General features: G+C 38.3%; 1 protein-coding gene across 1 annotated transcript; it reads left to right on the top strand.

Annotated features, from left to right (window-relative positions):
- Nucleotides 1-5,391: 5,391 nt before the first annotated feature.
- pax10 (paired box 10) lies at nucleotides 5,392-17,823 on the top strand (the record flags this gene model as incomplete). Its single annotated transcript, XM_083903515.1, has 7 exons — nucleotides 5,392-5,497; nucleotides 6,687-6,881; nucleotides 14,353-14,435; nucleotides 14,537-14,693; nucleotides 16,146-16,219; nucleotides 17,449-17,584; nucleotides 17,723-17,823. 7 exons carry the CDS (start codon nucleotides 5,392-5,394, stop codon nucleotides 17,821-17,823), a joined length of 852 nt encoding a protein of 283 aa, XP_083759641.1.
- Nucleotides 17,824-18,437: the final 614 nt, after the last annotated feature.

Below are 18,437 nucleotides of genomic sequence, written 5' to 3' on the forward strand. Positions count from 1 at the left end.
TTTGCTGGTGTGTGTCATGTACATTTGCCTTCACGACAGCTGATTCTCTCTTTTTATCACTACAGCATACTTTGTGTGTATGTGTGCGTGAGAGAGAGTCTCTTCCACTCTGCTCCTCTCACTCATTATGTATGAACACATTACAGGATGCAGTCAGTAAGAGCAATTATAATGCACTCCCGTTTGTTTTTATTTGAACGACTTGATGAATATTTGTCATGGCATTGTAACCATGCCAACTGCCTTCACCCCCCCCCCCCCCCCCACCAAACACGCACGCACACATGCACACACACATACACACGGACACACTTCCCTCCTGGCCCCATCCACCTCCCCTTCACCATCCCCCCTTCAGCACCGAAAAAGCAAGGGATTGAGAGAGAGAGAGAGAGAGAGAGAGAGAGAGAGAGAGAGAGAGAGAGAGAGGTGACAGGAATGAACTAACAAGATGCACTAAAAAACATGTCCTGGAGCTACATGAATCTTTGCAGTGAAGCACGCACACAGCACACACACACACACTCACACACACACACACACACACACACACACACACACACACACACACACACACACACACACACACACACACACACACACACACACACACACACACACACACACACACACTCACACACACACACACACACACACACAGGCTGCTTTCCATCACTTCAGAGGACATAACACTGACTCAGAGTAAAGACTTACTCTAACCATGACCATAACTACAACTAGCCTAACCCTGTTTAACATTTTATTACCGGGACCTGCTTTTTGTCCCCATAAGGATGACAAGTCGCCATGATATTACTGTGTAAACAGATTTGGAACACACACATTTTTGTACAGTTATTCCAATGACGTCACTCATAGACATAATGAATTCCATATCCTTGCCATAACTCTTCATCTAATTTGGATATAAACATAATTGCAACCCTTAAAACCAGGTCTTAACCCATAAAAAGGTGTGACGGAAACTTTGCTCCCATTAAAACGTTCCCAGTGTCCCAGTGTGTGTGTGTGTGTGTGTGTGTGTGTGTGTGTGTGTGTGTGTGTGTGTGTGTGTGTGTGTGTGTGTGTGTGTGTTGTGTGTGTGTGAGGTCAAAACCAGGTTTTATTGCTTAGTTTCTTAGTTTGAAATGAACCACCAATTTTGTTTAGATTCTTATAAACATCATGATGTTATATAAAATATATAATTATAATGCATCGCTGTACATTAAGTACTCCACCTTGACCAGATAAAATATTGAAAAGGGTTGTATATCATATATGCACCAGTCATAATAATACATCATATTTAATGATTTATGCATACTGGGCACACATTTTGATAGTTTAAGTGTATTTTACAATTTATACCGAGACAGTAGTCTGAAATAATATGAACAGTAATTCGAACATATGTGTTGAAGTGTGCTAACTTTGTGTCAAAAGCCTGGAATAGAAGGAAGGATAATATGATTAATCTTTTACAATTTTTCAGCAGTATAATCTCTGTTAAGAATCAATAATATTTAACCTTAAATTTAAATGTAAAAATAGATACCATGTGAGCTGAACCGATTATTATGCATATCAAATAATAAATAATAATACAAATCTAATTCATCAATTTGTTTTTGCTTTTGAACTTTTCAATTTATGGCCTTGTACTTCTATTAAATATGACTTGACTTCCTCTAACCACTGCTACCTTTTACCCCATCTTATCTTTTATCCCAAGCACAGGAAAGTATGGGGGGGGGGGGTTATAGTTGGAGAGATGAATGCAGTCGTGGGGGCAGCGGAGAAAGAATAACACAGTATGAAAAAGAGAGGGAACGACAGAGAGAAAGGGAGCGCAAAGTGTCGTCAACCGGAAATAAAAGAAGCTGGCACCCTCTCCATCCCCGAGCCCCTTCACCCACCCCAAAGTCACACACTTCCTCCTCACTCTCTGTCTCACTCTCCTCATCCACCATCCCTTTTCCATCTTACTCCTCTTTCATTTTCTTCTTCTCCTGCTGCACAGAGTTAACTCCTGCATCTGTGCTCTCACTCTTTGACCTCATTACTCACACCTCACCTCAAACCTTGTGTATTTACTGCCATCTTTTTTCTTGTATATTGCTCTTTTGAGCTACTTTTTGGCTTTGTCTATTGTCCCACAGCTACAGACTCCGTGTGTGTGTGTGTTACAGCAGGAGGACAATACGTCTGTATTCACACAACAATACTCAGGAACTGTGGGGAAAAAAACACAATCACTTTGTTCTTGCTCCTGCATTAAAAACACACTGTGGTGTCATGAAATACAGTATGTGAATGACAAAAGAAGCTGAAGCAAATCCAATCATCAGTTCCCTGATAAAGAATATCAGTCATGTATCAGTATTGTCCACAGTGTTGGACTGATCACTACAAAAGCATGTGACAAAAAACAAACAAATAAAATCATGATAGACACACTGAGAATAAGTATTATTTATTTTAGAGAATACATTTTTTTTCTTCATTATTTATTCAGTTTTACAATCAAAACATCTGTGTAAAAATGTGTTTCTACATTAAAGCTCAAGTGTAATGATTATCATTGAATGTATATGTGGTTATGTTAACATATCATATTATTTTATTATAATTGATAATCTTTTTTTTAAATTAGCACCTCAAAATTATTTCATTTAAAAATAATTTATTGAGAAGCTGAAAGTTTCTGAACTCTACCCAACAAATTCCCTGGATGAAACTTATTTTAATAATTAATAATACAAATTTAATTTTCTTTCTACCATCAGTGTGAAATAAGTTGAAAAAAAAAAATCTCAAAAGTGTTTCATTATGAAAAATGATCTCCCCTGAGAAATAACTTAGTTTGCTTCACTGTGAAAACTGCTTTTTATCGCATGAATAAAACACAAGATAAAGATTATTTTTATTTATTCCCTTATTGGTTCAATATTTATGACATTTACCAATGTGGATGGCAAAAATAGAGGTATTTAAAAGTAGGAGTAATAAATCAGCACATCAGAACAACATCTAATGTATTATTAAAAAATATCAGGACAATAAGCAATAAAATATGTTTCTTTCCAACCAGCTACTATTAATAAAGAGCATCTGTTTCTGTGTGCAGTTGCAGAATACGATATATTTTATATTATATTCAGTTCAGATGCATATTGATGTATGAATGCTTCTCAGTTTTAAGGACCATAAAAAATGTAATAAATGAGAATGAATAACTGGTGTGAACGTCCTCTGATATTGATCCATATTAACTTCTGATGAGGAAAATTCACACAAACACATTTGACTGATAATGGTGTTCAATATTGATGTGTAATTCATGGCTAAAATTGAATTCCATCATCTATTTATCATCCACTATCTCTCCATTATCTGCCTCTCCACTCTCCCTCTCTCTGCATCCCCTCCTCCTCTCGCTGGCATTAAGTTCAAACTTGACACTGATGTTGACTCACTTTGTCACCCCTCGGTGGCTCCATCTCTTTCTCTCTCTCTCTTTCTCTCTCTCCCTCTCTCTCTCCCTCTCTCCTCTATCGCTTGGAGGACAAGAGTGCCTGCAGACGCATTTCTTTCCAGAGCACCCCCCAACACCACCACCACCTCCCTCCTCCTCGCTCTTTCACTCTCTCTCACCCTGTCCAACGCTCTCCTTTTCTCTCTCTCTTTCCTTCACACACACACAAAACACACAGTATTGTCAACAAAAGCTGGAGAACAAGGGACGTGAGGAGAGCAGGGAAATAAAGGTTCCACTCAGGGTAACTCACACATCTAGAAGCCCCGGCGTCATTTCACCTGGACACTTGGTAAGTTTTGAAAATACTGAAAAAACCCAACAACAACCAAAAACTCTTTTTTGAGTTAGTATGTGTTTCGTGCTGAATTCAGTGCAGGTATATTTGATGATGAGCTGTTGTCGGTCACAGGCTTTGACCTCTGACATTTTGTTGAGATTTGACATGCCTCCATGTTCAGTATGACGCCTGTAGAAGAGCTTGTTCCAAAATTGTAAATGTGAGATAATAGTTGAAGAGAAATGCTGATGCTTTCGATTTCTTAATGAAAGTAAAACATCCACTTGGAATGTTTAATACAATTCTTGTTGATTACACCAGCGTGTGTGCATGTATGTGTGTGATACCAGTATTTGATTAAATATACTGTAGATGATAACCTGCAAATGTCAGTCCACAGAGTCTGATCAGAACTTGGTGGTTCCCAAAGACTGGATTGGGTCCTTCAGATGGGTCATGGGAGATTTAAATTAGCATTTTTTCCCAACCTTTTGGTGGTGTGTATTGTTTTTAAACAACACTTTTGTTTTCATAAATTTACCAAATATTTTTTGCTTTCAACTTACCGTCTGTATAGGTCGCCACAAAAGACGATCCACACACCCTCTCACGATGCATTCCCCCCATCTATCCGGGCTTGTGGTCCAACATGAGGACTACACTTGATGTGGCCCCTCAGTTGTTGGGGTCAATTTAGTATTTCTAATTAACAATGAGACATGGGGATCGGGTACCTTTCTCAGGGGTACACCAGCCCATAACCTGGCGGTGACCCAAACTTGGAAACCTCTGGTTAAGTTCGCTTTCCAATTGGCCATGGGCTGCCCTTTGAAAGGAATAAATCAAAATGATATCAGGACACTGCATTTTGCACAGATTTGCTTTTGGTGCAATTTTTATTTTGAGTTTGGGCCACAATAGTTTGTCATCTGTGGGCCAAATGTGGGTCCCCCTGTAGGAAGTTTAGGCAAACACAGCTTTCAACTGTGCTGCTCCAGTTTTTCCTGGAATAATTAACAAGATAAACTTTAACAACTGATCACTTTTAAAGCAAAAAGAAAAGAACCCACATGGTCAATGTTTAAAAAGGTTCTGCATTCTTTTTGGAGTCATTCCTAATATTCTGCTTTATTTTGTTGCTTGGATATTGACAACATATTGATATGATTATGCTGCCTTAAGGATATATATATAGATATGCACACACACACACATGATATGTCTTCTCATGTACACATGCAGGCTCACCAGCTAAAAGCATGCAGTGGCAATGATTGAGTTGTTTCTAATGTACCTGTGCTCCCTACGGTATACTAGAATACCAATGTAGGACACACACACTTCATGACAGTGCACATGTAACTTACTCCATTTCTGTCTGTCATCATGAGGCTAATTGACCACAATGCCCACTATGTGTGAACTAATGCAATATAAGCTCCTCCTCCTCCTATTCTTCTTCTTGATCGTCTTTCCTCATTGTCTTCTCTGACAGACAGAAGGGAGCCAGAGGTTACAGTGCACAGATCATCACTCCCTCATCTCTCTTCATGGTGTTTGGGACAACCGTAGCATGTATGAGAAGTTTACCATGCTGAACCTACAGAGTGGCTCAAACTGGAGTGGGCCCAACAACTGGTACCATGACCCCACTGGAGTTCAGACACAACACAGCACAGGTGAAGTTTGTTGTTTTCATCACGATTATAGTTTTGATTATGATAGCGCTTTCTTTCGGTATATATTTGTTAATTAAATTGCTATTTTGTTTGTTATGTTTTTGATATTTTCTAAGATTGGTTTGGGTACAGTTTGGGCATCACACATTATGTATTTCAGATAACTGGCATGGGAGGCAGACAGAATTGCTTTGTTCTTTTTTGTTTGTTTATTTGTGAACAATAAACCACACAAAATGGCAATAATCTGCATTAGACATTATGTTTCATACCAACGGTGCAATACTGGTCATTATAGGTACTGAAGGCCATGTTATAATGCAACGTTCAATAATTCCATAATAACCTTAATGTACATGAAGTTATCTGAGAGCACAGCACTTAAAATTAGTTACATGGACACAGTCCATCGTCAGAACACACTGAAGACATGTCCTCACCTGATGTTAACTCTATCTAAGGCAGTTTCAGTATATATTTTTTCTTTATTTATTTATTTACATATGAGAGCTATTACGTTCATTTCTTTTGATACAATGCTGCAATATTAACACCAGTCAATATTTAATTTATTATTGTTCTTTTTTAATAATCATTTAGAAAATATATATTAAAAAATCATGTTAAGCCACAGTCACTTCGCACATATACAGACAGTAGAACCATACTCAGACTTGTTAAAAACACAGTTTTGTTCCCAAAATCAGTCATGGTGGAATAATGAAGGGCAGGTGAAGCCAAATCTGATCTCATGTGGTCACAAGAGACGTATCCATGACCTGTGAAAATACCAGGTGTTAACAGTCATACTTAACTCTAAAGATGGATGTTAATATCAGGATTGAATAGGACCTAAGAGAGAGTTTGACAAGTAATGTAACACTATCAGCAGAGAGTTTCAGATATGGAAACATTGCCTTGGTTCAATCCATCTGTCTCAAATGTGGATGCAACACAACTATCTATAGATCACTGTCACTGCACAAAGAAACAGGAAACTCAAATATTTGTCCACTAATCCCACTTACTGCAACTTTAATTGTCCCCAAATTCTTGAAAAATGAACAGTCTCACCAATAACTCGTTATCTCAAAGCACTAACTTGCCAATCACTGCCACAACATCACAGGAATTTAACTTAGCACTCACTTTGCTCACACATCTCTTTTGCCACCTTCCTCTCTGACAGTGTCTGATGGCTGTCTGCTGGACACAGAGGCCAGCATGGGAGGAGAGGCGGGCAGAGGAGGAGTGGTCAGAGGGGGAGGAGTCCCCATGGAGCGGGAGGAGGGTGAGGAGTCCCAGCTGAGGCTGCAGCTCAAGAGGAAGCTGCAGAGGAACAGGACCAGCTTCACACAGGAGCAGATCGAGGCTCTGGAGAAAGGTCAGGCCGTGTGAGCTTCACACAGAGCTCTCCTTGTTTTTCAGCCAATCAGTGCCATCCAGAGTCAGTACACAATGTGCCCTTTGTTATGGAATGTATACAGATAATAACAACAGCAACAATGATAATAACAATAATAATATTAATACACAAGGGCCTGATTAACTAAAGCTTTGCGCGTGTAAAAAGGTGCGCAAACTGGATTGCACATGCAGATTTGCGTTGATGCTGATCTACTAACAGGGCGCAACGAGGAGTGCGTGCCTCAGACGGGCAAAATAGCACTCACAACCCATTAAGCGTTTTTGCCTTAATGCATCTGCAATGTTTGGCGTTTACACGCAATTTTGTGTGTGATGGGAGGAGAACATGTAAATATGTTATTTTAGCACGCGCAAAGTGATTTATCAAACCTGAAACTGATTGCGGTGCTTATTTTTGCGTCTATATTTAGCACGTTTGAAAGGCAGGTCTTAACTGGCACAGCGGTGCGCACACATGGCTGCGGTTACGCACATATCCATGAGAAATACATAAACAAAAATGCTATATGTAAATCAGGAAATTATGCTTTTCCAGATCATGTTCAACTACGCGTTCAGAGATGACGCACATTCATTTCTCATTTGGTATATCTTAATAAATTAAATATAGATATCCAGAGGAGAAATGTATGTTTGTACTGGTATGGGCTTACCTTGGTCTGCAGTTTGTGGTTCAAGGAGGGGTCGTACCTACAGTATGTTACGGGGAACCCCGCTTTACCTTAACGGGTCCAGCTCTAACCTGGTCTACTCTCGGTGCACGGCGAAGTGCAGGTGGCACAGTGCGCACACGTCACCAAAACCTCACAGGCAGGTTTCCACAGTTCCAGGCACATTTAAATGCAATAAATAATCACAAGAATCACTATTTAATGTAACTATCTGAATCAGCTATATCATCTATATCGATCGTCCCATCGACTCTGACGTCAGATCAAAGGCTGATGGCATGCGTAATGGAAACTCGGCCTTTAATTAACACAGATGAAACCAACAGCAGAGCGCTCCCTGGCAGCTGTCAGTGAGCTGCAGGTCTAAGTCCATAGTTTTCTTTGTTTGATACGTCAGGTAATGATGGAGCTGTCCAAAATACAGACGCAGGATTAAAATAATAATAATAATAATAATAATAAAACGTCCTATGGACCCGGGAACAAGGATGTCATATCCCTCGATCTCAGTTATCTGCTCAACGTCAGCTGTACTTTCTGTTCAGTGGCTTCCATTGAGTCTGCTCTTTCTCCATGTTGACAACCCTTGACTAGCGCAAAATCCTCATTTAAATAGGGCGGTCTTAACCACTTCTGCGCCTGTAGTCAATTGCGGTCGCAAGTAGGTGTTCCGCAAAACGCAATCCAGCAGCAGGCGCAGTCTTTAAGCTCGCGCAATTTAGCGCACTCTATTTGGAATCTTACTAAATCAGGCCCTAAGAAAAATAAAATATTTGACAAACTTAAAAGTATATGAATATATTTAACTGCATGAATTAAGTTAATTCAAACAAAACAGATCATGTTCTATAAAGACAACTTGCTTAATTTAGTTTTAATCACCCTAATTAAAGTACCTGAAAGTTACCTGAGGTAAAGTTACCTGAAGTCATATTATTTAATTTTCAAACAGTGTAATAGTAATAATCATAAACGCTCAAAACAAAATCACAAAGTGATCAAAAATATGAACGCGAGTTAAAAAATGATGAAACAAACAAAATGGATAACTGCAATTAATTAAGTTAATACTAACTTAAGTTAGAAAGTTATATGATGGGACCTTACTTTTCCCACTACAGTTAACAGAAGTTGGAAATGTACAAATATCACTCCAATTAAATGTTCATTCAAGTTATTTACGAGTTACCAAATGAACTCTTTGTCGACCATTTTCTATTTTCATAGTTATAATAGTAATAACAATAATAATAATAACATCACAACACAATGCAAATTTACAAAGTGCTTCACATGATTTAAAAAATAAAAACACAAAAGTTCAAATACCATACAAAAGAAAATAGTTGACAAACAAAACAAATTAAGTTAAATAATTGAAGTTACATCAAACTGAATTTACCAAGTCATTTTAAGTTTTAATGTAAAGGAAGGACTGTCATATTTCACCTTAGAGTGAGTCCCAGAGTCTCTGGTGTTTAAACTTTAAAAGCTCTGTCCTAAGAATCTGGACCAGTGAAAATTACATCAAAGTACATTTTGTTAGCTTCAGATCTGATTGGCATTAGTGGGAACGCAAGACCCGGGTGAACACGTTAATTTCTACTTCATCTACTTCATATTTGACAGCAATGCAAATTCAGCCAACATTTCTGGCGCAACACTAAGGTGCACATTAAGTGCCTGGCTAATGCACTTTCAGCATGTGTGACCAATGAGTTGAGAGAGAAAAACAGAAACATGCCTCTGTATGCAATTGGATAGACCGACAGCCATTCAGTCCAGTGATGGATAACATATGCAGCGTGATGGAAAACCTGTCAACAAATGTGTTCGATTTAGTTGTAGTATTTCTGTTGTTGGCCAAAGCACCATCCTTACCAAACGAAACCAAATCATCGGGAGATTGTCCTGGATTCACCAAGACTATGTTTTACACCTTTGTTGTAAAAGTGTGCTCATTATTAATTTTATTTTGGCTTGCTTCATTTTAGTAGCGCCTTATAATCCTTCAGCCACTGTTAGCTCACAGTAAAATATACAAAACAGTATCGTCTATCAGTAACATTGTCACTGGGGTGTGTAGTTGTCCATCTTATTTCCAGCAAGTTTGTGATGTCATATAAATGCATGAGGTGAAAACCACAGGACAGACCAAACACTGGCAATGGGAATGGAGGGTTCAACAGAGATGCACAACTCCTATGGCGCTTTTCCATTATACAGTTCTAGCACTTCTCAGCTTGGCTTGACTCCACTCCACTCTTTTTGGTATTTTGTTGCTTTTTTTGTTACCTGCTAAAAAGTCGATTTGGAGCCGATACCACAATGTGATGTAAGAAATAAAATGTGTAACTAAAACCTACAGAGTCTTGTCACCTGGGTTGTACCTCTTTGAAAGACAATTTTCTATTCCTTATTAAACTGAACCAGTTTAAGTCCAATTCAGTACCTTAAAAGACATATACATGTATATAACTTTTTGTACCCACTGAACAATTCTTTGTTTTAGGAAACACAAATGAACAATAATTGTTCACACACTAATTACGTTTTACCGTGTATTTGCATGGATACAAAGCTAATTCCTGTTGTACAATTGAAAGAAATTCACATAAAATGCACAGAAATAATGTAAATAACTTTTGTAAGGTGCATTTACTTTCCTTGCATTTTCCCACCGAATTTCAAGAAATTCGCCGCAACTAAATTTTTTCCAGCTCCATAGACACTTAACCAGTGGGGGCGCTACAGAGCCATTTTGCATAGGTTTTTCACAAGTCGATTATTTTATTAAAAAATTTGCCAGTTCTGATGTGTGTGCAAATTGTTGTCCGTTTTGAAGCACATTTAGGGGGTCAAATTCAAGATCAAAGCAGCAAAAGAAAAATAATAATAATAATCTGAGCAATTTCAATAGGTTCCTCGCCACCTTTGTGTGCGAGGCCCCTAATAATAATACCAATACCAAAATGAAATCAGAATGGACAGGGGCACAACTCGGGTTTATATAACATACATTCTTCTAGGCCTGGGCAATATAGCGATTTAAACGATTAATTCGATTTTTTTGTTCCAACGATTTTAAAAATAAAAATATTGATTATTTTCTCCTCTTACTACGGCACACTTTTTTTAATGTTCCATTGGGGAAATGTTCCAGGGACCGCTTATTCGTGGCACCACGCGTGCATCTCCTCACAAACACTCACCCGGACAGGGTTTCCCCATGGATGTTATGGGGCCCATAGAGCATGCGCAGTAGTGTCCATCCATCCATTATCTACTGCTTTATCCTCCTCGCGGGGGGTGCTGTGCCTATCTCAGCTGACATGGGCGATGATCTAATCCCCATATCGCATGTTCTTGGACTGTGGGAGGAAGCCGGAGAACCTGGAGAAAGCCCACGCACACACGGGGAGAACATGCAAACTCCTTGCAGAAAGACCCTTGCTCCGAAGTTGTTCCAAACAGGGCTTGAACCCGGGAACCCGGGTCTTCTTGCTGCAAAGGTGTGTGCTAACCACTACACCAACCGTGGGCCCGCGCTGTAGTGTCACTACCATAATGCTTCACGTCTATGTGAACGAGCCGTCCGCGGCACGTACATGAACAGCGAAAGGCATGATGGGAGTATGCTAATGACGTGTGCTAGCAGATTTCATGAATATCGACGTCACGTTAACTTTGGCTTTAAACCATTTATTTGTAAATAAATGCAAAATCAACGATAGTGAAGTGAATATAGTAAGCTGAAAAGTACAATGATGTAGTTTAAGATTAAAACGATCAATAAAAATTGTTTATTTGGGTTAGGACCGTGACTATTAGTTATGTGTTACAGGAATGTTGTTTTTGTCTGATTTCCCTGATATAATTATTATCAGGAACAACAACAATGTGTTAAAGTAGTTTTATAACTCCCGATTCTTTCACTCAACACGTTTATATTCAACTATAATTTGTGTGTTCGTCACATTTAACAGTAACTTTATGAACCGATAGTGGGAATCAGTGGTGAAGTGACCGCAGGTCTCAGTGCATCACACGGTCACAGCTCCACAGTCCACACCGTCATCAGTGTCACGATGTCTGGGACTGAACACAGTGATAAAGTGCAGCATGTCAGTCTCCTCTCCTCAATGAATCCACACAGCAGCTTCTTAATACATCGATAATACGTTTGAAAATAAATGTTAATGAGCGCCGAATAAACAAATAAAACCTGCTTTGTCATAATATTTAAAAAAATGTAAACGAAACCCCCTCATTGTCTTCATTTATTTACATTTCTCATAAAGTTTTCATGTCGTACGGTTCACTGACAGCAGCGCCGTTCCTGAGACGCCACATGACCGCACTTGGCTGTGCTCGTACACAGCTGTGACGTCACTCTGAGAAATAAGATTTGTCTGATTGATTCTTTTTATGGCCTTTAGGAATGTTTTTCAAACACGAAACTCCATGAATTAAAAATATATAATATAACGATTTATAAAAGCCTGTGTCCATGTCTCGAGGTGTCCTGTGGACACTTTTACAGGCGTCTCTTTTACTATTGCCGTTAATGGGAAAATTGCATTTTGGGCCCCATGGGATTTTTTGTTGCAGTACCCACAGTGGCCACCATGCAAAAATTGTCTGCAAGGTAAGGGGGGGAGCTCTATCCAGTTCATATTATACATCCATGGGTTTCCCCTAGTGCATATTGCTTGTTTATTTACTTTATATACTGTTTTTTTATACACCATGGATTTTTCTAAACCGCGGAACAAGTAACCGGCAAGCGTCCTCTTGTCCAGGTGCCGATTGAAACTCAAGTCACACCATCAAATACGCCATTATTACGGTTATATTGTTATTGTCAATAAACATGTTATATTTAGGAATGCACCGATAATTCGGCGGCCGAAACACAGTGAGGACACTGTGGAACAGGAACTATTAAATGCTGGAAAGTCTTTGCGCAAAAGTTAAACTTATGAACTCCCTGCGACATTCACTTCACACCAGAGAACATTCTCTCTCTATGAGCAGTTAACTAAAGAGATCGGCTCATCTGATGCATCTGTTATTCCCTTAATTGCAGTGTTGTAGGGGTAAATTTGCGTGTAGAGAAACGATCCAGTCGGATATGGAGAAGGAGGAGAAGGGAGAACAGTACAGCGCAGGGGCGGTGCGCAGAAATCTGTCTGCACCAGATGAGGGGGCATTACCACTTTTTTATTTATGTTAATTATTTTACTTTTAAATGTGACCAGCATAAAACGGATTTCATAGGGCCATAGATCAGTCAGAGTCTGTGCTACAGTCATGGAGGATGTATTTATAAAAAAAAAATATTAAATGAGACTGAAACACTGTGTATGTGTGTGTAAAACGTCATGCATTTACACATAGTACATCATATGAATAATTATTTTGTCTTTAGTAGTTAAAAAAAAATAAAAATAATAGTTTTAAATCGAAAATCGATTCTTTATTAAATAAATCGGGGATTTTATTTTTAGGCCATATCGCCGAGCCCTACATTCTTCTATTTTGGGGTGTGTAGACTTACACTTATATGGTTCTACTTAACACTTTTATTTCTAAGAGTGTATATGACCACCTCCATAATTCCAACTCCAGGTCTTCCTGAGGCCTGTGGCAGAGCGTTGTGCTGGTGCATGTACAGTGTCTGTGGTTTCATTCTGCATCCATAGAGATGAGATGAGATGAGATGTGGCTGTAGCAGGCCTCACGTACAGCAAAACAAGAACGTGATGTCCACTGTGCAGCCGAGTGGAAGTGTATCAGTGAGGTCACTCTGTGCAAAATGACATTAATGAGGCTCACTGACCTTAGTGCACGACCACAGTACAATAACAATCATGTGTTGACACAGACGCCAATTATAACCAAGCCAATTAGAGCAATTTGTGAGACACTTAATTTATTGAACTGTGTAGATATGGTTCATTATCCATATGTTACAAGCGTGAGCTTTAATATCATCATTTACAACACGGGTAATGTCCTAATATTATATAGAATATATTATAATTCATAATTAGTGATGCCATTTGTCACACAACTTTAAAACAAAACAGAAGGTGATTTATTGCTTGTGTTTCTCTAATGACACAATATCAACACCGCTAAACTAAATATTACAATAGGAGACAGAAAGTTCAATCTATTAAGACGTGTCTCTGAAACTTCAGAATGAGTCATCCTGTCAGTGAGGAGAGGCTCTGTCTCGACTTGCCAACGACAATAATGTCAGCAGTTTGTCAACAACAAATGAACTGTCACCATGGGAGATGATGAACATACTGGACTCCATGTCTTTTTTTTGCCTTACATGAAAATTAAAATCCATATTTGAAACAAAATAATAAAATAAAACTGTCAGGATTTATATTCAATGTACATTAAAGTGAAGTGGCTTGGGAGCTTCTCAACTTGAATCCTTTCATTTGAACTTTCCTGCATGTTCCATAATGATGAATAATTCATTTAAAGTGCAACAGATAAATATTTCACATATGCTTGTAAGGAAACATCTGAGCTTCCTGGAGTCTGAGTTTGAAAAAAAAAAAAAAAACTAAAAACACTTAGACCTGCTGTTATTATTATAATAAGTTAATATCCAGTCAGTCAGTCAGGCAGATAAACACACAGTGAAGCAGCAGTTTCGAGGTGAACTCTTGTCCTGTCAGCCCTTATCATGATACTCACTGTGTGACTGACATTAGCTCATATTCTCCACAGAGTTTGAAAGGACACATTACCCAGATGTCTTTGCGAGGGAGCGACTGGCAAACAAGATCGATTTGCCAGAGGCCAGAATACAGGTGAGGAGCATTCTACTCAACCTGTACCAACATGCAGTCATCACCAACATGCTGCTGCCGCTGCGTGATAAACAAGCCTGACTCTGCCCTGTGACTGACAGGTGTGGTTCTCCAATCGAAGAGCCAAGTGGAGGAGGGAGGAGAAGCTGCGCAACCAGAGGAGGTCTGGGGGCGTGACTTCCTGTTCACAGAGTCAAGCTCCTCTGACCACTTCCTTCAACACATCCATCTATCATCAGCAGCATGGCAGCAGTTCAGGTGCACACACACTGTCATTCTCATCAGTTACACTGATATACTCAAATGTGACCCATGTTCATTCACAGCTATAATGTTCACACTTATTAATCATGTATGAATCTATAGTTTAATTTAATTACAAACCTCAGAAATCCCCTGCTTGTTATTTGCAATCAAGCAAAATAGTCAAGGTTCTCCATAACAGCACATGTATATGACAAAAAGCTAAAGTATATGAATGATCTGATGGATGAATTCTATTTTATCATTATTTATTATGCATATGATTAAGCTCAGCTCAGATGCCAAAGCTTGTTATTCACCAGGACCAAGTAAAAGAAAGGAGACTATATTCATGAGAGAAGGAAATTAAATAAGAATGAAATATGAAAGACATTATTTAAAAAATAAATCCTTCTTTTTTTAGGCTTTTGATATAAACGTGAGTTTACAAAGTAAATGTCCAAAGATTAGATTTAAACATCCATTCTAATTTCTGTTTATATTTCAGGCTTTTATATATTTTGTTTTGAGGTTTAAAATGTGCACCTCATCAAAATGAGTGCCCAGTATGCAGATCTCTTTAAATGTGATGTATTATTCTATTAATACATGACCGGTGCATAACGGTGTATGATACATTTTTAATATTTATAGCTGGTTAAGGTGCAGCAGAGTACTTTAATGCAGTGTTTTTCAACCAGTGTGCCGTGGCACACTATAGTGTGCCGTGAGAGATCGTCAGGTGTGCCGTGGGAAATTATCCAATTTCACCTAATTGGTCTAAAAAAATGTTTTGAAAACAAATAATTAATAATCTGCAAATAATATGGATATAAATATTCAATACACTTTGATAAGAATGACTAAATTGTTAATATAAGCTACAGAGTATCATTTTAAAAAAAATGTGTTGGTTTGCCTCGGGATTTTTTCAATGAAAAAAATTTACCTTGGCTCAAAAAGGTTGAAAAACACTGCTTTAATGTACACTGATGATTTATAACTGATATACTATATAATATATGATACTTACTGATTATGTTTCGTGTCAAACTCAGACAGAATGTCACATTAACAAATTCATATCAAATAAATGTGTTGGAGTGGAATTCACAGTGTTTTACCGTGACGTGTTGTGAAACTGTATTTTGTTGGTGTAATTGTAATTGCATCATTAATATTGTGTGTATTTATCTTTTCATTAAGGGAGGAGTGCAGTTTTGTTTTAGGCTTTTTGTTGTAATGACAATAAATCAAGTTCTTCTCTCATCTAAATAATTGTTTCTCAGATTATATTTGAGAAACACACACGCACACACACACTATTCGGAAATCATCTCTGTATCTTATTGTTGTGGTCCAGTTGCTATGTGGCTTAACCTGCATGATTTCTCTCTTTCTCTCTCTCTCTCTCTCTCTCTCTCTCTCTCTCTCTCTCTCTCTCTCTCTCTCTCTCTCTCTCTTCAGGCTCCATGTTGAGTCAGACTGACTCGTCTCTGCCGAGCTACAGCTCTCTCTCAGTTTTCTCATCTGGAATCCAGGTTAGACTTTTCCTCATTCATCAGCATTTTTCAAACTTCAACAACACATGTACATATGTACTATAAGCACAATCAAACAAATGATTAAATGCCTTTAGCATCATGGCATGATCATATTCAACCCTTTTAAAACAAAAAAGCCTCAAGTCATAAAGTAAATGCCCTCAACCAATGAGACGTATTTGTGTCCTTGCAGATGGATGGCACCAATTTAGACCCAACAAAATATAAATAATGGGAAAAAAAACATTGTACATACGAAAGGCCATTTTTCACTCATTCAATCACTCAGTGTTTTCATACAACTTCTCATGCCTTTTCATTGTTGTGGTGGATTTCGGTGTCATCTGCTGGAGGTTTCCAGTCCCTCCCCAAGCCCATGACTCTATGTCCATTCCATGATATAAAAGACATTTTCATGTTCAGATATTTTCATCTCCATCATTTCTGAAACTTCTAAGATTAATAATATTGTAATTATAATAATAGTTTCCTTCTTATTAAAGCTGTGTTATTATTCCCCTATCACTTTTCCCAGTCAAATTTACATTTCAAATGTTATAATTGACAATGTATATATATATATATATATATATACACGTATATATATTGGAGGTGGGCCGTAGAACGTGCTGCGTTCATGACAGTAAAATAGACCATCCTAAGTTAATCTACTGCAGTAATTCTGTTCTCAACCAGTAGAAAATACTGTCAACACCTGATTATGCATGAAAAAAAAATACCATCATATACCGTGAAACCTAGCCATTTTAACCTAGATTAATTTCAAGATTACAGAGAGATTAATCTAGATTTTAAAAAAATGATCTTTGCCCACCACTAATATATATATTTATATTTACGTATATATAAACATATATATATGTATATATACATATATATACATGCTATAGATTTTAGGGGGATTTTATTGGGATTTCAAAAAAACAAAAAACACGTGCACAATTCTACGTAGAGCATTGTTCATGGTATTGCTAACAATGATTAGCCCGAGATGTTTGCTTTTCCACATTCTCAACTGGTACGTGGTGAACTTGGGATGATGTCACTCCCAGTTCTGACTTCAGACTTCAAACACCAGAATTTGCCGAAACTGTTACCCAAAGATGATGTAGTTTACAGAAATGCCTGAGATATGTTATTTATTTACTGTTCTGATCTAATTCAAATATCTTCTTTTACCCATACTCTTCTGTGTCCACTCTCAGTCTATTTCTCCACAGTCAGCCTCCTCCTACTCCTGCATGCTGCCTCTATCACCCTCTGCCCCACGGAGCTTTGACTCATCGGGGTACTCCTCCTCCTCTCATATGCAGACTCCGCCCTCGGCCAACTCTAATACTGGTGAGTGTTTCTGTGGGGACATGTGGGCAGAGACACTTCATTGATATCTTCATTGATATGTGGTTTATAACATTGAAAGTTCAACCCCTAAACCAACCAACTTACTGACTCTGTTTTCCGTCCGTCACTCATATTCAGGGCTCATATCACCTGGTATCTCAGTGCCGGTCCAGGTCCCTGGAGGAGAGCAGCAGAACATGAGTCAGAATCTGGGTCAGTATTGGGCCAGATTACAGTGAACAACAGACACTTCTAGCACAGGAACAAAATAAGACAGAAATAAGGATATGTAAAGATGTAATATTGTTTTATGAAATTCATAAATGTTCATAAAACAATATTTGAGACACATTGGAGTTTAAGGGATAGTTCAGGTTTTCTAAAATGTGCTCGTATGAGGTTCTGACACATAATCATTGCAAACTGTTCTGTGCAGAATACACAGCGGCTTGCTCTCAGTAAAAACATGGCTGCCACACCAGGAACCCCCCCCCCCACACACACACACACACACTCCCTACACAACAGAAAATCTGAAATTTTACATGGCATCACACATGAGTGAGTGATGCTCCATCATTAAGTTCAAATGTGTCATTTTGTGACGTCTGTGTTTTAATGCTTCATGCAGGCTAACCACAGTGGCATGAACTTAACAAACAAGTTTTTATGTCCCCATAAGCTAAAAATATTGATTTTCTCAGTGGACTTTGGTTTGAGAGTGTGAGTGGTTTACGAATTTCATTTTCCAGGTGGAAAAGGCTGTTTAAAGTTGAGATAAAGCACAAAGCATATTTAAAGGTCCCATATTATACCATATTAACCCAAGTTAAACTAGGTCCTGGTGCCCTAA

Source organism: Microchirus variegatus (genome assembly GCF_963457635.1).
Source record: "Microchirus variegatus genome assembly, chromosome: 17".
In the NCBI taxonomy this organism is placed as follows: Eukaryota; Metazoa; Chordata; class Actinopteri; order Pleuronectiformes; family Soleidae; genus Microchirus; species Microchirus variegatus.